Source organism: Mus caroli, chromosome 2 (genome assembly GCF_900094665.2).
Source record: "Mus caroli chromosome 2, CAROLI_EIJ_v1.1, whole genome shotgun sequence".
NCBI classification, from domain to species: Eukaryota; Metazoa; Chordata; class Mammalia; order Rodentia; family Muridae; genus Mus; species Mus caroli.
The window spans coordinates 40,324,343-40,347,991 of record NC_034571.1 but is presented as its reverse complement, the minus strand read 5'-3'; the positions used below and the strand labels follow the sequence as shown (position 1 = coordinate 40,347,991).

General features: G+C 36.5%; 1 protein-coding gene across 14 annotated transcripts in view; it reads left to right on the top strand.

The window, feature by feature from the left end:
• The window catches only part of Gtdc1 (glycosyltransferase like domain containing 1), a 365,277-nt gene that overhangs the window by 171,676 nt on the left and 169,952 nt on the right, over nucleotides 1-23,649 (top strand). For all 14 annotated transcript variants that reach the window (XM_029469968.1, XM_029469955.1, XM_029469956.1 and 11 more), the window contains 2 exons: nucleotides 5,829-5,996; nucleotides 10,285-10,458. In XM_029469968.1, the coding sequence (XP_029325828.1) occupies nucleotides 5,829-5,996; nucleotides 10,285-10,458 (342 nt within the window). The remainder of the gene's footprint in view (nucleotides 1-5,828; nucleotides 5,997-10,284; nucleotides 10,459-23,649) is intronic.

Here is a 23,649-nt window from a genome sequence, read left to right as displayed (position 1 = left end):
CATTATCCAAGAGATTTTTTTTTGTCCTTTATTTGGGTGGGTACACACTTCCATCCTCCTAATTTTCTGTCACTTTTAGCTGTTAGTGAACAAGGAACTATCTTTCAGTGCCTATTTCAAGAAATTCTTTTTTATGCCAAAATTTGGTTTCCCCTTTTTGCTTCTTATATGACATTCCTCATACTTGCTTATAATTGGGGACTGTATGTATATATGTTTAAAAGATAGAAATAGTCCATCTAACTTAAGCAGGAAATCTTCTTGTCTTTGCTGTGTGTGGATATTCTGACATGGCTGAGATGTCACATGGTTTGATTGCCATTGTGTGGCACGTGACACATGGCTGTCAATCATGTGATCCTTCAGTGAAGTCATTGAAAGATTAATTTGAGAGATAGGTATATATTTGTAGAGTCTTTTAATAGTTTTACTCATGTTTACGTATAGTGTGTTCACATTTTGTTAGACAGAAACCAAGGAAGTATTTGTAAGCTGTTTATTGACTGAATAGAAGTTATTTTCCCCCCATGTATAAATAACTACATTCAGAGTTGAAGTTGTTTGTAAGGTTGGAGTTAGGCAACCAGACTTAAAAACCTTTGTCTCTGCATTATCCTGGCCTCACCTTTAGCTGGTGGACTTCAAGCAGCCTACTGCATTTTGCACTGTCATTTGGTATGGATGTATTGAGTAGGATACTGAGCTCTTCCTTGCTGTGATATATTTGGTGACTTTGATGTATACTGTGATGTAATAGATTGGAAGAGAAGAAATGTGTCTAAAGTTAGCATGTAATGTACATTGTGCTGAATGACTTTCATGCTTCGTTTAGGTGTTTCTGATACTAGTGTGTATTGTTTTCACCCCCCAGACCTATGTAACTGTTAGTGAATTTACAGACAAAACACAGGTCAATCATTGGGGTTATTGAAAACCAAATAAAATAATAGATTTTTTTTTTGTAAAATTTAAATAGGTGTACAGACTCTTTTCATTTCCAGTTTATTCTATTTGATCTTGCCAAAACTGGCTTTTGATTAGTTCGTCCCTCTGACATATACTGAGAAATTGAAATTACAACTTTCTCATGAAGGATTCAGGAAATCAATGTTTATAAAAAGGTTTGTCTTTGAAGTAACTATGTAAATGGTCACAGTCCTGGAACTTATACCCTCATCTTTATCTTTTGGAAACAATGGACTACATTAGTAAACATTTTTTTCTCTAACATCTCCTGAGTATTTACTATGTACAGTATACTTCATGGCTTTGACATTTGTAGTAATTGTCCAGTGATATCATTGGAATCAAAGTGGTAAGCAAAATAAAATCAATAGTACTAAATTATTTATGGAAGGTCCCTTTTCAAATGGTGTACACCAATTTTAGAGACCTAGAAGAAATACCTTAGATTTAGCAAAACAAAGTAGCAGTAGTAATAATCCAAGGGCAGTGATAATGTCCATGAAAACAGCAAAAAAAAAGTAACAATCAAGTGATTAAAAAATGTAATAAAGTATTCCAGAAAACATGCTTGGAGCCTGGAAAGGTGAACCAGCAGTTAGCAGTGATTTCTGCTCTTCCTGAGGACCTGGGTTGGTTTCTAGCACTAATATTGGGCATCTTACAATGACCTATAAATCTAGCACCCATGGTCCCATGCTGTTCTGGCCTCTGTTGGGCATCTGCACTTGTGTGCTTGTGTGCATACACAAAACTTAAAGCAACAACAAAAAACCCACTTTAAAACAAAAAGGCAAATGTTCATAAGTAATGAAAAAATAGGATTTTAAGATCTATTATAGAATGAATCTTTACATAGTATCTTAGTTTGGGCTGTATAGTTGTAGTAGAAGTGATTCACAAAAAAATAGAGCCACTATTTTGTTCCATTTTTGCTTATCCCTGCAAAACTGTAGAAATAGCTTAGTTAATATGTATGGAAGCAATTTTATTGTTGTTGTTTTGAGTACTTTAATTTCCACTGTGAAACAAATTTCAGGCCTAAATGGTGAAGTTTCATGGAAGCTGCTGTGTATGTTCTTCTCCATTCCTCATTGTCTCAGGCATGTATAGCTTTTCAAGCTATCTTAGCTACACAGAATGATAGTGTGCTGGCCGTACTGATCAGTGTTCCCTTAGATGTGTGTCCATGGAAATGACACCAGTAGTGTTATGACACAACTTGTATTAACTTGGAGCTCCAGTCTTCTAACTTTATAGTGTTTTGAAGTGAACACCAGAGATTCTCGAGTGGAATGAACTAAAGGGCAAAGACCATGCCAATATAAAATACTATGTTGCTGTTAAAGAATAGTCATCAACAAAGATGACTTGATTACAAGATGATTTGAATTACAAATATTTCACATATTAATTATTGTAGTTTATGGAGCTAAAATATTATATGAAGTGTTCCCAGAACACTCCGTAAGATGGATGTCTTTGAATGTTAATTGACTGATTTTTTTTTAAGACCGACAATCACAAATCCCCAAAGATGACAGAAATTATTATTATGTTATTATACGTTCTTTATCTTTATACCAAGTTGACACCCAACTTTCCCCATGAGTTGCTTTCCTTTGGATTGCATCTTGAATACTTGATACATTAGAATGATAAAGTAGAAAATAGTACCTGAAATGTCATTAGGAACTCTAAGAAGAAAGTAATGGGTTCAATGAAATTGACATCAAATAAGACTTCCTAGAATTGTGTTGGGTTTTGAAGTATAATGGGGCATGGCTGTTTCCAAACCTCGTTTAATCATGAGAATAATGATTCCATTGAACATTTTGAACAAAAAAATCAATTAGTTTTTTATTATAAAAATAATCTTAATTTTTGGTAAAATATGTAAATAAGAAACTATAAGTGTAGTGTAACTAGGGAAACCTTAGCAGGTGTTAGACACTAGAATATGAAAGATACTTGCTCTAGTTAAAGATATTATGATGTTCCTGTTAATAGAATGAACTGAAAAATCATACTTTAGAAATGATTTCTGTATATGAAGGGTCAATTTCTTGCTGTGCTGTCTAGGCTACTCAAAGTGACTATGTAGCTCATGCTGTCCTCCAACTTGAAGTCATGCCTGTCTCTGAATGCTGGGATTACAATTATGCAGCACTATGCATGTCTAGAAGGACTTTTTAAGGTAGTCAAACAACATACTATTAAGAGCTAAAAGCATAAACTAAAACTCTGCAAGTTTTCTATACTTAATGGCAAACGGAAAAGAAGGAAACAGCCAAATCATTTTCCTACTTAAAATCTTTAAGTCTCTTCTTGCTGTTCTGTCCATAACAATAGAAGGCTGTGTTTGTGTCTTTCAAAGGCTCATGTACTTTTTCAGTTTCATCCTTCTTCAGACTGAGCTGTCCTGCATTGTCCTTGGTTGCTGTTCAGATCTTGAGCTAGTTCTTTCCTCATACTTTCTTCCTTTACTTTCTAGTGTCCACCTACCACTGAGTATAGAATCTTGCAAATTAAAAAAAAAATGTAGGTGTGTGATATGTGCTGGAGGATGTTTTGCTTGGTGACATAATAGGTGACTTATACTTTATAATTTAGTATTTAAGACAGTTTTTGCTTTGGCTATGTCTTTTTAATCACCAGGAGTGGGGGGAAAACTCACTTGTCCCATTCCATACATTGTCCCATTCCAGAATAGATCAGTGTGAGATAATGAATATGAACTTAGAAACTAGATTTTCAACATGCAAGTCAACAAGAGACTGTTTAGGAAAGTTAGCTAGGCATGCAGTTACGTGTAGGTGCCATGTGTAAAGGAGTGTTAGATGGCCCATTTACATAGTACAGCCAATGACCAAATATAGCCATTCAACTCAGTTATTTCAAATCAGTTTTACTTGTTAAGCACTCATCACTGTATATGGCTGCTCCTGTGGTGACAGTGAGTTCTCGCTCTTCTCAGTGATGAAGAACAGTACTGTATATCCATGCTATTTGCATCTAAAAGGTCATGCTCATATGTCTACAGTGCTTAGGTGAATTTCAGCATCTTTATACATTAGACAGAGTGGCAAGTGTATGGCTTTTATTCAAACTGAGCAGAAAAGAATAAATTTCATTACAAGAATGAAACAAAAAAGCATGTATATAAATACGATTTCAAATTTCCAGATTGAAGTTAATGGGCTCATGATATCGAGTCATTTTGGTTAAACAATTACAATAGCAACTTATTTGTAGTTGGGCGAAGTGGTAAGCTAATATTGTAGCTGTTAATTTGAGTTTGGTAGACGCTTTAAATACAGGTTTCTTTTACAGAGATAAAAGTTCCGATTTACAGCTCTTTGGTGATGTAAAAACAGCTGAATGCGGTAGTAGCACTGTAATAAGTACAAATGCAGCTTACACAGTGATTGTACTATGTCATATTTATGAACCATTGTCCAACTACTTTCTCTAGGCATGATGTTAATTTAAAAATATTAAGCATAAAACCTTGTGAGCTCTTCCTTCTGAGATAAACTGCTCAATGTACCTTATAGTCAAGCAGTAGCTGTCAAAACTTACCTTGTCCTTACGGCTTTTGTTCTCACCTTATGTCCTTTTCCTGCCATGTCCCACTAAGGACGATAATATACATCTTCGGAGGGTTTATTGCTTCAATAGTACCTCAGTCAGGATGAGCCTTGGAATCTGAGCGTTAGCTCCTGACTGAATGATGCCTTTCACTGGGTAATTTTCAACTTAAAAAAATTGGTTGTTTGAATCAAAGTAAAAAGTTTCTGGGTATTTTTGTTATTTATGGGGTTGTTGTTGTTACTTGTGGTTTTTGTTACAAGTATGATTGTAGAGAAAACTCAGTGTTGTGCATCTGGACTTTTTAGTGCTACTCTAAAAGGGTTATCTGTATGTTCTCACCTGTCCAAGTGTTGCCCCTTTTCTCCTTTTCTCTATACTTATGTCTGTGGTACATCATCAGCTCATCAGGGGCCATTTGCCATGAATCTAAATCTCTTCATATTCCTTTTATGTTGGTTCCTCTTATGCTGTGTGTCTGACTCCAGGAGATGCACTTTTCATCCTCCTGGGCTGTCTTGATCAACGTTTCTGTTCTTCTCAGCTTCCCTCTATTACACAGTAGACATTTCAGTAAATGGAGAGAGAGAGCAAAGTGGTTTGATTTATTTTTAAATGTGGATAGACAAATGTCCAGTTTTTTTCCACAGTCAACCTTTTATCATTATTTATTTGATTTATATAAAGGGTTTTACATATTTAGTACCAGTCATTATGAGTCAATAATAGAGAACAATATTTTTATTAGGCTAGGGATTATAGCATACTTTAGAGAGGAATTGAAAAAACATGCCAAGAAAAGAGACCACACTAGTAAGTAAACTGCGTGAATCAAAAAGGGTTTTGTCAAGACATGAACATGCACACATTTGCTTTTATACTGAATTTCAGTAGTTGGTTGCATAAAGAAGTCAAGTTATAATGAAACTGTGGCAAAAGTATTCCCCAACCAGCCTTATCTCTGTTCCTTTTATCTCAGATAGAACATTTTTTTGATTTTCCAGTAAAATCCAGCCAATATTTTTCTTCTTCTTCCTGTCCCTCAGAAACGGAGCTAAGCTGACACCAATGCAATCAGACTTTTATAATTCTTAACAGTTACTTTTTAGAAGATCAGCACTGTGTGAGACTGCTTCTGCATGGTACAATATAGCAAGTATTTGTCTGTCTCTATAGAGATACATGTCTCTTGGGGTAGAAAGAGGAAGGAGGAGAGGAATCAAAGCATGCCCCATGAAGCATGTTTAGAAAATAAACCTTTATCTCTTCCCTAGGACCCTCTTTGCAAGCTCTGTACTCAACCTGACTGAACTGGCTGCCCTTCGGCCTGATCTGGGAAAACTGAAAAAGATCTTGTACTTTCATGAAAACCAGTTGGTATATCCTGTCAAGAAATATCAGGAGAGAGATTTTCAATATGGATACAACCAAATTCTCTCGTGGTAGGTATTGATCATGGGAAACTTAATATTTGCCATCTTTTATCCCATTTTCTCAACACAGATTTTTAGGGGTGGGGGATGCATATACACAGGCCAGAAGAAAGCTATGGGGACCTCTTCCTTTGATATTTATGGAGAGACTCCATAAGTCTGGGGCTTCTGCTTTAATTTGCTCTACTTGAAACCAGCAAGTCTCAAAGTTCCTTATCTGTTTGCCTTCCTAGGAGCTGAGCTTATAGGTAGGTACAGATGCCTGGCTTGCTCTGTGGCTGCTTGTGTCCTCACGATTTTGAAGCAGTTTCATTTTACTGATAAGCTGTTTTTCCAGTCCCCTTCTTTTCCTTTTCAGATGATTAATTTGTAATTATGGAGATCATTATAAATTTAGGAAACTATTAAGACAGGTATCGGTGCTTAAAGGGTTTTTTTTTTTTTATAATATGTATGTTGATGGAAGATTTATAATATTACTGCTGCTCTTTTATAAAAAAAATTTAAACATAATATTTTTATTGATTATTTGAGAATTTCACACAATGTACCATGATTACCTTTATACCTATTCTTCCAAGCTGTGCCCCGGACCCTGTGGCCTGTCCCCCAAAAAAGATCTGGAAAAAAAAATAAGTTCAGTTTGTGTTGTCTAAATAGTCAATGGAGCAGGGACAAGCTCCTGGTGGCCAGACCCTTACAGAAAGCGAGCCTCCCTCTGCCCGCCCCTGCTAGTAGCGATCTGTTGTGGAGAGCTACATTTCATCATCCTTAGCACATTTTTTTCCCAACATGATATTTTTTATTGATTCTTTGGAGATTTCACATTTTATAGCCCCGCCACATTTACTTCCCAGTCCTTCCCTGTCCACACCCTCTGCCCTTTTGACCTCCCCCACTGCCCACCCCCCCCCATTTTATTTTGTGATATTTGTATACTCCCTGGATCATGGTCTAACTCTCAGTGCCCTACCCCTTGAATAGAGCTGAGTGCTTCCTCTTTCACACTTCTGCTGCAAGCCATTTATTATGGACAATGATATTTTAATGCATCCTATCATAGTTTGTAAGAGTTCACTCTATGGTGACTTCCTGTTTAGGCTGTTAGTAGTAGCTTCATTAGTAGCTGTTAGCTGCAGATATTCATAATGTGTTTGAACAGTCCTTGCTAATCTGTTTCTTAGTTTAGTTGACATAGAAAAACAGCTATATGGTACTAATTTTGTTTTGAGCAGTTTGTAAATGTTTTCCTACAGTCATTTTTACAAGCTGCTTCAATTGTGAGGGAGCAGGGCTATCAAAAGAGTAGAAGTGCTGCCGTGAAATGTCTCATAAAAAGCACCCATCTTGAAATTCATAATAAATTAAAATACTTCATTTTATCTTAAGGTGGCAGTCGGAAAATATGTTTTACAAATGAAAATGAGAGGCTGAGAAATGGCTCAGTGATTGTGAGAACTGATGGCTGTTCCATAGGACACAGGTTCAATTCCCATCATTTTCAAGGCATCTCACACCTATCTGTAACTCAGTTCCAGGGCTCTGACAACCTTACACAGACATACATGTAGGCAAAACACTGATGAACATAAAATAAAAATAACCTATTTTTAAAAATTAAAATGAAATTGCCTTGTAGTTTATCAATATGTAAACCATTGGTCTTGATTTTGTGGTTATTGAATTAGTACCATATTTTCTTTCAGATACTATGTTTTTATTATCCTGAGAAACCATGAGGGAAGAATTAGGTAGTTTTTCCTTTATGGGTGGCCTTAAACTTAATGGAAGTTACACCCACTTGTATCAGAAAAGAAATATGTGGAAAAAGTATATTTCTGTAATCCAATGTGAATCTTTACCAGCATAGACTAGATACTTTAGAATAATAGTAGTTGGCTTAGATGTTTGTTGTGGGCAAACATTAAATTAAAAAAATTAGACTCTGCCTCTTTCTCCTTTACAGATATTCTTTCCTCATAAGGATAGAGACCTAAACTGTGCATATGATTTTTCAGCATTTCTCCTTTCAAGAATATAAGTTGATAGGCAAGTTTGCAGAGAAATAGCTGTACTACATCATCATTTGGCTTTGTAATAGGAAGAAAAATATGTCTCAGCTGTCCAGAGACGAAATAAGAATGTCAGAGAGCAGTCCAACTCCAGGGTTTTTGAGAAGTATGGTTTCTTCTTCCAATGTTTCTTCCATGTTCCTGCTGACTTCTGTGTTCCTTGGCACTGACAGAGTTCTTTCTGGACCGTGTGACAGTTAAGGGTTTTGAAGATTACTGACATAAGCCGTCACCTTAAACAGAAGTTTCACAAACTCTGACTTATGAGCACATGCTATAACTGTATATTATGACCCGTTGCTCACAACTGCAATATTTGACATATGGTACAAACAGACTAGATATAATGTTCTTCAGCTTTTAGTATATTATTGTATTTGCTTCCTTTATCACTTAGTTTTGTGTCAGCACTTCATTCCTTTGTAGTATGTATCTTGTTGTTGCCTCTGTTCTCCAAATTTTCTCAAGGTAGGGGCTCAAAAAAAAAAATCCAGCCAAGTCAATTTTTTGCATAGGAATGGTAAATCAATGGGTCTTCTGATAGTTTTGTTTCGTTGTCTACTAATGATAGCAAACTCTCCTTCCTTGGTAATTATGGTGTAAATTAAGCTAAGGGTTAACATGGCATTCATGTTTTATCTATAAGCTCTTCATATTATGATGAACTTTTATAATCTAGTAGACATGCATTTTTTTCAGTCTTATTGTTATATTTATTTTAGGATGAAATAAAGGTATTTGTTTTTTCATGTCTTCCTTCTTATTGACTTCAGTTGCTGTTGATAGATAAAATGATCAAAAGCAACCTAGGATGGAAACAGTTTATCTCCTCTTATAAGTCATAGTACAACATTCAATTCAGTGAATTCAGAGAAAGACCTCCAACTTGAAGTAGAAACTAAGAAACACTGGCTTGTTCACAGGCTCCCATTTACACAGCCCAGTCCCACCTACCTGGGGATGGCACCACCCATAGTGGGCTTCAATCTCCCAATATCAATTAGTAATCAAGAACATGGCACAGAAACAGTGCACATGGCCTAATCTGATGAAGGCAGTTCTTCAATTCACGTTCCCTTTTTTTAGGTGTGTCAAGTTGACATGTAGGTGTACCAAGATAAGCCATCATAGACATTTTTAAGAACCAAATCTTATTAAATTAATTTTTTCACGTTATACTTTGAGGTTTATTTAGCTACCCATTGCTACCTTTGGTGTTCAGACAGTATGTAGTAGACATTAAGAAAATTACTTGTATTTTTATATTATCTAAAACCTGGGTTAACAATATATTTCATATTTTAAAAAATTATTGACAAGAGACAGATTGTCTAAATCATCGATACTACATTTCTTTTTTTTTTTAAGATTTATTTATTTATTATATGTAAGTACACTGTAGCTGTCTTCAGACACTCCAGAAGAGGGCGCCAGATCTCGTTACGGATGGTTGTGAGCCACCATGTGGTTGCTGGGATTTGAACTCTGGACCTTCGGAAGAACAGTCGGGTGCTCTTACCCACTGAGCCATCTCACCAGCCCGATACTACATTTCTTTTGTTTAGTTCTAAAGAGCAACAGTTGTGGTCGTTTATACTTTTTAAATAATAAATCCTAATAATGTGGATATCTAGATCTATTGCACTAATTATTTTTCTACATTCATGACTGTCCTAAACAGCATAAAAGTGAAATTAATTACTATCACCCCATGTAGTACTAGAACTCAAAACCATAAATTTCTTAAGCAAAAGCTAAAACATGCAATGGACTTTAACTAAATCGTATTCAGGGTATCATGATTCCATAGGAAAAGCCTCAATGACCTTCCCCAGAGCCAGTGAGGAAGTCAGAAACCTTCTATCCTCTGTCGTAGGGTACACAGAGACATTGTTGGGCTAGCTGTGCTTGGTACTGATAATGTAGGAAGTTTATGGCATTTGGGGAGGTAGACATTACTTTCAAGTGTTATGTGATTTCATTCAATTTCCCTCTGGCCTGCCTTACTTAAGCCATTAACCCAACCTTTTATGATAGGACACTATGAACTGAATATGTTCACTATGAATATGAACACTATATTTCTGTTAGTTGCGCTTCATATATATTAACGTTAGATGCTCTTTGCAAACCTCAAGTATAGAAAAAAGTCTAGGTAGTATGCAGAGGTCTTGGGATTATCAAATAATTCACAATGAATTTGCAATCGTCTTTTCTCTTTACAGTTTGGTGGCTGATGTTGTGGTATTCAATTCCAGTTTTAATATGGAATCATTTCTTACTTCTATTGGAAAATTCCTGAAGCTGATTCCTGATCACAGGCCTAAGGATCTGGAAAGCATTATCAGACCCAAGTGTCAAGTTATTTATTTTCCCATCAGATTTCCTGATGTGAGCAGGTCAGTGTGTTTGAGTGTGTTTTTCATACTTTATCATAAATCAAGTGTGTTGCCAGCTTTGACTTTTCAGTGTAAGTATAATTAATTAGATAATTGAATTCTCTCCATAATGTGATTTATATAAATTTTTGACAATCATGTATCCACCCTATCAGTGAGTCATTACTCCAGATACTTCTTTCTTTCTTTCTTTCTTTCTTTCTTTCTTTCTTTCTTTCTTTCTTTCTTTCTTTCTTTCTTTCTTTCCTTACTCTTAGTTCTTTACCCAACCAGGGGCCTTTGGATTGTAGCACTTATTGTTTTATTTCCCTTTTGTTTGGTTGTTATGTTGAGGAAGTAATTGTGAAGCACATTTCTTAAGCTTTGCTTTCAGTGTTGGTCCACTATTTTTAATGCTTAACAGTAACTCCTTTAAGTAAATCAGCGTTAAGTCTAATTTTTGTTGGCCTTGGTTTCCCATTTGAGTTTCTTAGACTTCCTCATTTTCACAGTATATGTTACCATATTGGTTACCTAAGCCTTCCACATTGTGCTGCAGAAGCACTAACAATTATTTGTTTTCTGATACTGATACTTTTGCAACCCTTGTTTGGAGACTCACTGTAGTGGGAAATATTAAAAAAAAAAAAATTGCTAGGTTGTTCCTGCACTAAGCCCAGCACCAATGGGCCACCTCAGTCCTGACGCCAGCCCACTGGGCTACTCTCTATCTTGCCTCACAATGCCCTATCGATCACTATGTTTCCAGCTCTGGTTTGCTTGTCCCTAGAGCTGCTAGTTCTTTCTCAGCTGTAAACCCCTGTAGTTGACAGTCTCACATTCCAGTAACCAAATAGAACTGCCAACCTTGCAGTTAGATATCACAATACCCAGTAATCCAGTAAAATCAAAACTCTTAAAGCTTATAGTTAACCAGTCAGATTCATATATCAATACATTCTCAATACACATGATGCCTGCACAATAATATCAAGCCAATTAAAAATGGTACAAGCTGCCCACCTAGATTAGACAAATTATCCCAACATTCTAACCTTTATGATGTCATAACTACTTGTGGTTGGCTAAAGCCATGCTGGTTCACATCTACCTCCATCTTGTCCTTCCCTTTCTCCCGACATGCTCTCTAACTCTTAGCTCTGCCTCCTTTTTCCCTGTCCAATCAACAGGCCTCCTGCTGCCATAATATTTTAGTGTGATTGGACAAGGAAAATCCTGTCACAACTCACCTGCTATTAGTGAATGATATTTTGCTAACGGAAAATTCTGAAATAAATAAAAGTCTAGACAAAACAAAAACATGCAAACATATAAGCCCATAGAGTATGGTTGATATATTCAATACCGCTGCATTGGTGAAGACCGATTTTCTCTTTCTCAGCAGGTTATCTATTAGAAATAGCTTCTTAGTAAGGAGTAGGACTTTGTGTCCTCTCGGTAAATGCTAGGATTCTATTCTGGTTTGAACTTGTGTGCATTCACAATTCCTGGAGTCCATGTGTATATCAACTATGTTGTGTCTGGAAGATATTATTTACTTGAAGTCATCCACCAACTCTTGTTCTTTTTCTCTTTTTTCTTCAAACATCCCCAAGTCTTGAGTGGAAGGGCTAGAGAAAGACATTCTATTTAGGACTGAGTACTTTGCAGCCTCTTACTCTCTGCACATTGTTTAGTTATGGGTTGCTTTTAATTACCATCTCCTATAAGAAGTAGAATCTGTGATGAGGGCTGATGATGGACTGATCAGTGGGTGTCATTACTGTGTTCTTTCTATAGGATAATGTGGTATGTTTTAGTCTAGGACCCATGACCTTCCTAGTGTCAGATTCTTGACCTCTTAAATTCAATAAAATTGTGTTGATGACTGCTGCAACATTTGTGCTACCATTGCACCAGTATCTTTTGTAGGCAGGAGGTGGCATAGGTGCAGGCTTTGTCACTGCGTTATATTGATGGTTCCATTTTCCTCCTCCTGTAGCATGCAGAGAACCTTTCAGCACCATGAATGATAGTTGGGGTGAAACTTCTAGATCAGCACCTGTTTGATTTTTGTTTTTGGTTTTGGGTTTTAATGTTGTATGGTATAATAAGTAAAGCGTGTTTTCAGTAATAGGACTTACTGTCAGGTTGTACATGGTAACCAAAAGCCTTCATCAGTACCTTGTAGTGCTTGTTTGTTTGATTGATTGGCTCCTTTGATTGATGCATGAGGATTTGGTGAGGTGAGTGGTGGTGGGGTGGGTGGACAGTCTCTCCCTTTAGCCAAAAACTCAACAAGGTATAATTCATTTCCACTATTGGGGCTTTTGCTTAGTAGCATAAGTTGGGGACATTGTTGTCCTGTTTATATGGTGACTCCTTTTAAATCCTTTCATGTATGTTTATATTTTATTTAGGTAGTGTCTTAAGTGGCAGGCTTCCATAAGGCTCTTGGAATAGCCAGGTTAGTTGGCCCTTCTCAAATTACCTCTTTACCCTGTCCTCTCATGGCCTGCCCCATTTAATCTTTGTATTCTAATTTCCCCCTTATCTCTTTATCCATACTATATTCTATTTTCCTTTCCTTGGAAATCCTCTCATCTCACCTGGGTCCTCAATAGGCACCTAACTTCCTGTAATTCAGATTGTGGCATACATTATATCTAAATGTAAGAGAAAGTATACAATATTTGTTTCTTTCAATGTGGGTTAGCTCACTCTGGATTATTTTTCTGGTTCCATCTATTGACCTTCAAATTTCATCATTTTGTTTTTCTTAACTTCTAAATAATACATAATTATGAAAATGTACCACACTTTCATTATTCATTCATCAGTTGATGGATATTTAAGATGTTCACAGTTTCTGGCTATTATTAGTAGTATTGAATAGAGCAGAAAGAAACATGGTTGAGCAAGTACCCTTCAAGTAAGATGTAGAGTTCATCATGTATTTCTAGAGTGGTATAGCTTTTTAAGTAACCTTCACACTTATTTCCATATTGGTTATACCAGTGTGTGTTTCCACTAACAATGAATTAAGATTCTCTTCCCTGTCTCCTTGCCAGCATATGTTGACGTTTATATTATTGACCTTGACCATTCTTGCTAAGGTAAAATGAAACCTCAGAGTACTTTGAATTTACATTTCCCTGAAAGCTAAGCAAGGATTTTGAACATTTTTATAAGTGTTCAACCATTTGTCTTTCATCTTTTGAGAACTTTCTTGTCAGTTGTTTACCCAACTCTAAAATTGAGGATTTTGGTTTCTTGATTTTCGTTTTTATTGGTTCTTTGTATATTCTACTGCTAACACTGTCAGGTGTACAGTTGGTAAAGACTTTTATTCCATTCTGTAGGGTGCCTCCATGTTTGAGTGATTATGTCCTTTACCTTACAGAATCAGTTTCAGGGAGCTCCATTTCTTAATTGTTAGTCTTAAAGCCTGTGCTATTATTGTCTTCTTCTGAAAGCCCTTTCCTATGCCAATGAGTTTAGTCTGGTTCCTCCCGTTTTCTTCTCTTAAGTTCAGGTTTCCTCATCATATACTAAGGTCCCTGATTCATTTTGTGTTCAGTTCTGTACATGGTAATAGATAATGATATTTTTAGCCTTCTGTAACCACTACCTAGTTTGAGTAGCACCATTTGTTAAAAATGCTGTCTTTTATCCACTGTATATTTTTGGCTTCTTTGTCAGGAAAGCAGGTGTATGCAGATATGTGAACTTATGTCTGTGTATTGTCTGTTTTTATACAAATACCATGCTAGGTTTTTGTTTGTTTGTTTTAAATAACTTATACCTCTGTAATACAACTTAAAATCTGGAATGGTGATGCCTCTAGCCATTTGTTTATATTAGAAATTGCTCTACTAATCCTGGAATTTTTGTTTGCATATAATGATTAAGATGTTATTGTTAGTGAAAAATTGTACCGTAAATTTGATGGAGATTTCATTGTATCTGTAAATTGCTTTTGGTAGGTTAGTATTTGCTCCTGCCTGTAGAACAACATAACAGAGCACATCTGAGGTGGTGTACATGCCTGCAGGCCTCTATACATTACAGTATTAATTCTACCACTAGGTGACTATGGTAAATATTTGTTTGTTTTTTAATTTTTGAACTTGTTTATGATTAATTCATTTTATCCTTTAGTCTGATTATTTCTTCCTTTCTACTTTCCTAAGGTATTATTATTATAGAGCTTTCTATTGTAATATTAAATTATTAATATAAAATCTTGCCAGTTTCTTTATCATAGGCATTTAGTAGTATGAATATGCATCTTAAAACTGCCTCCATTGTGTCCCATACATTGAGGTATGCTGTGATTTCATTTTCATCCAATTCTAAAAAGGTTTTAATTTTCTTCTTTATTTCTGTCATTCAGTAGTGATGTGTTCATTTTCCATTTGTGTACTTTCTGCCATTTCTTTTATGGCTGATATCCATCATTACTGCATGATGGTCAGATAGAATGCAATATGCTTTTCAATTTCTCTTTATCTGATGTTTGCTCTGTGTCCAAATTTAGTATTATTCTTTTAAAATTTTTTATTTAATTTAATTTTTTTTTACCTAATTACTTTACATCCCACTCACTGTCTCTTTCCCAGTCACCTCTTCCCTATCTCCTCTTCCCCTTCTCCCCACCCCCCTTCCCCTTTTCCTCTGAGCAGGTGAGGGCCCCTTGGATATTCCCCAATTCTGGCACATGAAGTCCCTGTGAGGCTAGGTGCATCCTCGCCCACTGAGGCCAGGCAGGGTAGCACAGCTTGAATAACATATCTCATGTATTGACAATAGCCTTTGGGATAGCCCCTGGTCTAGTTGTTCGGAACCCCCATGAAGACCAAGCTGCACATCTGCTATATAATGGTGGGGAGGCCTAGGTCCAACCCCTGCATGTTCTCTGGTTGGTGGTTCAGTATCTGAGAGCCCTAAGGTTGCAGGTTGCACTTCCTCTTAGAGTCCCTTTCCCTTTTGGGGTCCAAGATCCTTCTTCCTAGTCTTCTATAAGACTCTCCAAGCTCCATACCACCAGATGTCTCTGTCTGAGTCAGTTGGTGAGTCAGGCCTCTCGGAGGACAGCCATGTTAGACTCCTTTCTGCAAGCATCACAGAATATAATTGATAGCATCAGTGATTAGTGCTTGCCCATGGGATGTGTCTCAAGTTGGGCTGGTTATTGTTTATCTGTTCCCTCAGACTTTGCATTGCTGAATTTCTTGTAGACAGGATAAATTTTGGGTGGGTTGGTATCTTTATCGCTGTTCATGAGTTCCTGTCTGGCTACAGGAGGTGGCCTCTTCAGCTTCCATATCCCCACTGCTGCGAGTTACAGTTAAAGTCACCCCCATTGATTCTTGTGCACCTACCTTATTTTACATCTTGGGCACCTCCTGGAGATGGCCTCCTGTTGTGGGTTAGCCTGATATTGTTTTAGTCTGATGTTAATTCTATTTCCTTAAGAGGGCTTCCCCTAATGAGCAGTACATCACATACTCAGGTGATCTCATATGAACCTTCTCCCTATTTTAACTGGTCAATAAAGGCTAGAGCCTGTAATTGGGCAGTGGAGGGGAAAGGTGGGACTGGAGGTTCAAGAGTGGGGGTAGGTAGAGAGAGGAAAGAGGATGAGAGGGGAAAGAGAGAGGAAGGAGGAAGAGGAGCAGGAAGCTACTTTGGATCAGAACCGCATGGCTAGGAGAAATCACAAGTAACAAGTGGTCTTATTACTGAGGAAAAAGTTAGTATAGTGTTAGATCTGCCTAATATAGGCATATAGCATATAATTGCAATAACAATGTTGTACATTTACACAGTGGAATACAATTCAGCTTTTAAGAATGATGACATCATGAGATTTTCAGGCAAATGAATGGAACTTGAAAATATCCTGAGTAAGGTAACTGAGACCCAAATTGATATGCATGGTATGTACCTACTAATAAGTGGATCTTACCCCCAAAATTCAGAATACCCATGATACAACTCACAGACCATATGAAGCTTAACAAGAATGAAGGCTAAGGAGTGGGAAACTGCTAAATAAATGATTAAGGAATATTATGACCAAGATAACATGTGAGCAAGTCTTTAGCCCCCAGTGTTATTGAACTTTTTAAAAACAGTAATTTGCCTTATATTATTCAAACTTATATTGTAAAAGTCACTATTTGAATAAGCAAAAATCATCTTAATGCCTGCAGTTTTAAAAAGGTATTATTTTATAAAGATGTTGAAAAATATTTAGCAGTTCCAGTGGCAAAATATCTGACATTACTAAAAAGAACAGGTGTTGAAATTTTATATTTTTTTCCCTATAGAGATGGCGTTTAGTGAATTTAAATAAAATTAAAACAGAAGATGCAATTGTATCATTAATATATATTAAAGACAACTGATGATAATATGTGAACATACTATATAATGTAATACTGTATTACTATATAATGTAATAATGTAATGTATATATTAATCAGAGAAGAGGGAAAAGCATATTTTAATAAAATAAGTGATGGTTGAGTATAACATTGCTATTTGTTAAAATTCTGAACTTACCTATCTATCAGGTGGTATTTTAGCAATATTGGGCTGTTGACATTTGTTGCTGCCTTTTGCTCTTCTCAACCCTCTCCTGGTCAATTCATATAAGCTAGACTGCTAAAGAGAAAGAGTTTCCTAGAAAGTATTTCATAGAAGGTAATAAACACTTGAGAGTGGTGAAGCTATTAAATGTTTGGCCACATATACATGTATCTGATTCTTGACTCACATATATTAGCCTAGAACTAGTGCCATTGGAATGAACATGATCCTAGGTTCTTTAGGAGTTAGGATTACATTTACCTAGTCTCATAGGGACAATATAGTGATTGATTGAAGTAATCTATATATTCCAAGAGCTTAGGGAACTACCTGGAATATAACACATCTGTCAATTCATCATTATTTCATCATTAACTCTTTTACCCTGTTAACTTAACCACTGGCACATCTTCCTCCACCTGAATATAGAGACTTATCTCCAGCCACTACCTTGCTACAGTCAACACATGGAAACATATTCCATCAAGAGTTCAGTTTAATAATAATATGGAAGAAAGTTTACTGATTTTTGTTACTTTTGCTCAAACAATTCTTTGACTAGAGTTTGCTGTCTATTGATTGAGCCAGCTTTTCACTTTTTTTTCCTGTCCATTTTTTTTTTATTTCATTATCCAACTTAATGGCAATAGTCAGTGATTATATTTACTTTTATCTTAGATTTCATTATCATCAATTTGATATGTTGTTAGTTGTCTGAAAGCCTCGAATGAAGAATTGCTGATATCAGATTGACTTGTGGATGTATATTAGGATTGTGTTGATTGCTAATTGATGTAGGGGGACCTGACCCATTGTGTGTATCATTATCTCTAGAAAGGTGGTTCTGAATAAAGAAAGGTAAGTATGAACCTGGGAACAGAGAGTGAGCCAGCATTCCTCCTGGGTGCGTCTCTCCAGGTTTCTGCCTTGAGCTCCTGCCCTAATTTTGCTAAGTGATGGACTGTGATGTGCAAAATGAAACATACCCTTTCCTTCCTTAATTTGCTTTTTGTCATGGTATTTGTCACAGAAACAGAGATGAAACCAGAACAACTGTTTTACACATGAGCTCAAATCTTGTAATTATTTGCTCCATGTTCTTCTGTTGGCAAACCCTTCAATCTGACTATAAACATGTATTTTCTTTTGTCTACACTCAGCAGACTAAAAAATGATTGCATAAAAAGAGCCCATCCATCCTTTTTCAAAAGCTTTTAATCCATACATCTAGTCATAGCATACTTCTTTCGTATGGAATGACAATACATGTCCTTCAAACTTTGTTTTGAAGCCTTCAATAGTAAATAGTCTGTCTTCATTTTCAGCAGATGATTTAAACATACAAATAATCTTGTTCTCCACACCTCTTGCTATTAGGAATAAGTCCACTTTATTTTGGTGTAATTCTCCATCTTTACTTCTTTCGTAGAATCCTTCTGGCTCATATACTGAAGGACAATTCTGGCATTTTATTTGTTGTGCATTAAGCGGTGGTGAGTAGAGGGTATGATGGGGCTAATGTAGCCCAGGCTGACCTCACACTTACTTTGTAGCTAAGGATGACCTTGAGCTCCGATCCCCCTCCTCCTTGCATTTGTTTTACAGTTCTGGAACAGGTAACTGGAAGTCATTATCTTAGTTTTCTTCTATGTGAATCATTCTGGTTTTCTTTTCTTACATAAAAAACAAACAAACAAACAGACACCCTTCTTTTTTTTCTTTTTGCTACTACCTTTTCTTTTCCTTAGTAACAAAACATCTCAAATAGTAGTTTATACTGGACATGTCCACTTTGATTTCTAGTGGTCTCTAAAACTCTGTGGTATCTTGAATCATGACCCTCAGTGAGATTCATTCTTCTCATTCCTGCAGTGGTTCCTTAGTCCTCATCTTCCTTAATAGCAGGCCTTGACACAGGATGACCCATTCATCAGTTGATTTCTAGGCACAGTTTTTCCCATTTGCACACACTGCTGTTTCTCAGAATCCTTCTGTGGTCCCTCCTTCTGACTTTCAAAGTTGACTGCTATTGTTTCTCATATACATAAGTGTTAGGTGAATTAAGGATGAAAGATTGAAATTAGAGGCATGAGGATAACAATGAGAAGAAAAGTATTCCATGGAACATTGATGAGTGTTACGAAGATCAGAAGTTAATTAAGATGATAGAGTTTGAGTACATTGAAGATTAAAATGTGACTTGAGCCTGGCAGTGGTGGTACACCCCTTTGATCCTGGTACTTGGGAAGCAGAGGCAGAGGCAGAGGGATTTCTTCTGAGTTTAAGGTCAGCCTGGTCTACAGAGTGAGTTCCAGAACTGCCAGGACTACACAGAAAAACCCTGTCTCAAACAAACAAACAAACAAACAAACAAACAAAATATGACTTGAGTTTAACAATTAAAGGATGTAGGAATACTTCCCTTGAAAACTGGCAGAAAAGTTCTGTGTGTATTTTTTTGGTAGACAGTAATTTATGATTCAAATTTGATGACATATCTCTTTGTGTCATTTCTCTCTGATTTCTTCTCCCTCTCTCTCCTTTCTTGTCTTCTCTTTTTCTCCTACACACACACACACACACACACACACATACACACACACACATTATTTCTTTCACATGCCCATTTCTTTCTCTCTTCACACACACACACACACACATACACACACACACACACACACACCATACCACATATCACACTAATATTTGGATGAAGTTAGGTGTGTTCTGGCTATGACATACCTAGATATATTTAAAGAAGAACCAGAATTCATATCCCAAAGTCTAGCCAGTACTCAGCACCTATTCTGAATTCAGTTTTAGATGCCTTGTTTATCTGATGTGTTAGCTGCCAGCAGATTAGCAGTGTGAGAAAGGCAAGCTAACTGACAGCAGTAGAACATGACAACTGACTGAAAGCTTGACAGTGAGAGAGGAGGGAGATAAGTGATTTAAAATATATACATACACATATCATCCATCCAACCATCCATCCATGAGAAGTCAAAAGCCATAGCAGCTTTGAGCCATTCTATGTTGCAAAAGGCAACTCCACATCAGACCACTGCTGCAGACGTCTCCATGGTTGCTAGTATTTACATGTAAAGAATGATCCTAGTTTATTAAAAGAGATTAAGAAAGAGTGTATCCCTATGAAGATACACTGGGAGAGAAATTGGAGGTAAATATTATGCCATTCTTGTAAGATGGGACTGAATTGTTTTTACCTATAGGAAGGCAGTTGGCATCTTAGAGCCTTTTTTGTGTAATTATAATCTCTGTTACCTTTACCTAACCAAGGACATTTCAGTGAGGTGTCCTTGCAAGATTCCCCCTTAGAAGAGCCTTGTTAATGACCAGGTTTCATTTCTCTGTTGGGTTGCATTACTTGGCTCCTTGGTATTGATGACTTCCAGGACTGGCAGGTGATGAGTGCTCAATTTTTGTTGTTGTTGTTGTTGTTGTTTTTTGAGACAGGGTTTCTCTATATAGCTGGCTGTCCTGGAACTCACTTTGTAGAACAGGCTGGCCTCAAACTCAGAAATCCGCCTGCCTCTGCCTCTGCCTCCCAAGTGCTGGGATTAAAGGTGTGCACCACCACCACACCGGCTGAGTGCTCAATTATTAATACCAGAAAACAAACATCTTTTTAGATTCAATAAGATGAAATCCACAACTAGAATATGTTACAAAAGAAGGTAGTTTTGTTTTAAAGGGTATAATGGGATCACAGGTTTCAAGTGTGCTACTCTGCACTTCCAGATTGCAAATTTCACATGGACATCCTCGAAGTGGTGTGTGCGGTGTAGCAATAAAAGGAAGGAATTCCATAAGACCAGAATCAGCATTCTTAATTTAGACAAATAACTAATCAAAGGAAAGCCCAGAAGATGAGGAGTAATTGAAATACCCCACCATTGTACAATTTTTGGTCTTAACAAATCAGAACATATGTGAAATTTGTAGGTTGGTTGTTTTGAGACAGAACATTAACATACCCTTTTTGTTGACCTGGAACTCACTATGTAGCCAGGCCAGCTTTGAATGTATCCAAACTCCTGTAGCAATTAAAATGAACCATTAGAGCATTGCAGGGCAGTTGATGACCCCCAAAACTCATCAGCGTAGAGTAGACAGCATGTGCACAGTATATTTCTGTATACTCACTCCTAGGGGAGGATTTACAATTGTCATATAACCAGCTTAATATTGCTGTTAGCAACTTGCATCAAATGAGATTGTACAAGTGATTACAAAATGTCAGACCAAATCCGTGGATCAATCTTTTCCAACAAATTACACCAAAGAGTCATGGAGAAGATGTGTCAAAATGTCTGTCATTTTCTCCAGATAGCATTCAGTTGGATTATGTTAGAGAAAAGCTTGGGTGGCCATGACTAGCATTCGTATATGGTTTTGCTGGTTGCTTGCCATCTCAGGCCTATCATACTGTGAATACAAATGGCTGTGTATAGTTACTATAAAAGGATCGAATGTATATTATATGTTTCCTATGCTTCACATCATTCACATATTTGTTTTAATGAGAAAAATGAATAGAAGCTTAAAAGTTTAAGTTTCCCCTTTGTGCAAACTGAAGAAAAATGTACTTTAGATTCACTAATATATTCCTTGTGTAAGTTTCATGTTCTCTACTTGCCATTTTCTCTCCATTGAGGAGAATAAACTTCATTTATTTCTCTGATGATTTCACTGCTTCACACATTTTCCACTGGACTGGACTGTCAGTGCTGCCATGGAATAAAGATGTTACCTGCAAGTCCATTTTGTTTTACCTACTTGAATTTTTAATATTTCTTTTACAAAGAGAGGAAAAATATGTTGGTCACTTGGAATAATCTCCTTTATGGAAGTCTTCGGGATTTCTTTCCATGCTTCTCTCTTTGCCATTTCTTTGTAACTAAAACAGTGAAGCCAAGCATAGATAATGGTCTTTTTCTAACTAATTTCGATACAAGAACAGAGATTTTTAAAAAACATTATGAAAACTTTAAATGAAAACTCTCAGACTGCTTACAACAGAGAGGAACAAAGGGTTTTCTGAAGGATTCTTACTAAAGAAAACATTTTTACAGTGCACAGCAGATGTATGGAAACACAGAAGCAAATCTTTAATTTGACAATTTGTGGATGGATTGGACAAAAATCTGCCTCGAGCCTCCTATGAAAAGATTTCTGTCTTCAATTCAAGAGCTCTGATTAATGTTATATATGTTAGTAATACCACTGCATATGCTGTATCCAATGATGGCATAGTTTTTACTCAAGGCTCAAGTAGAAAGGTTTGTTTTTATGAATTAAGATATCTATATTTGTTATTATTTTTGCCTCTCCAAAGTGAATTTAAAATTGTGTGTCATTAGAAGATTTTTATAGAATAAAAATGTAGAAAATATCCTATTGGTAAATAATTCCAATGTATAACCCTTTCACAATGTCCCTTTAGATATAAAATTGGAAGGGTGTATTTGAGGCGAAAGGAATTACAGAGATCAGTGGATGTAGTGCAGTGAAAGTGCTTTAGAGTCATCAATAAAAATCTCAAGAAATGTATCTCCTTTATCTTCCATGTAACTCTGTATCACATGTGCTTCAAACCATCTCACTCCCTCGTACTGTCTTTGTTCAGATATCTAAATGCCAGAGACCAAAACCCATTTGCTTAAATTGCATTTTTTATAAGATTGTCATCCATACTGTGCCTAATTGCAGTAGTTTTTCAACCTAGACATAACCTCATTCCCCACCCTCAAGACTGTTCTGAATCCAGCAGCAACAACAACTGTGATTTCCATTGTGTGATTACTAACCCTGTCTTCCTTTACCACTCCTGTTCTCTTTACTTAAAGATTTGATGCTCATTTTTTTTCCAAGTTCTTTGTGGTATTCTGCTAAGAAACCTGGAAGGAAAGAGAGACCCACATATAATCGAGACTAGGCCACGACAGTGCATTGTCTCCAAGTGAATGAAGGAGCAAGGTTACAAACTAATGATTCTCATTTTACAAGTTCCTGTGTCCCTTGATGGATATTGAGCAAAAGTATATTTTCGTCCTTTCCCCTTCATTCCAGTCAGAGGGCATTGCTTAACTCCTCATAGAACAATAGCTTATCAGCCTAGGGCTATCAAGGCAAGATCAAATTATATGCTATTTTACAGGAGTGCTGTGTACAATATGGAAAGGTTTTCAAGTGTATTTTCATGTTTGAGGAATCTTTTAATTTTGGTAGTGCTGAGCAAAAGGCAAGTCAGCAACAATTGGGAGGGGCATGAGGGATGAGGAGGTGAATTGTGTGAGGGAGGGACCTGGAGGGGAGGGCAGCGATCAGGATATAAAATGAATAAATAAATAAATTAATGGAAAATAAACCAGATATACCCATCCCCTCATAAACCAAGAAAAATAGAATTCTAGGATTTTCTAGGAAGTTTTTCATAGAAAAATAATTTCGAAGGTACTGTTGATTAGTAAACTACTTTAATAATCTCTTACAGATGACTCATCCCCCAAAGTAATTCTACATAAAAGTCTTTGTCATATACAGGGTCCAGTTTTGCATGGAGTCTAGTGATCTTTTTTTTTTTAATTTTTA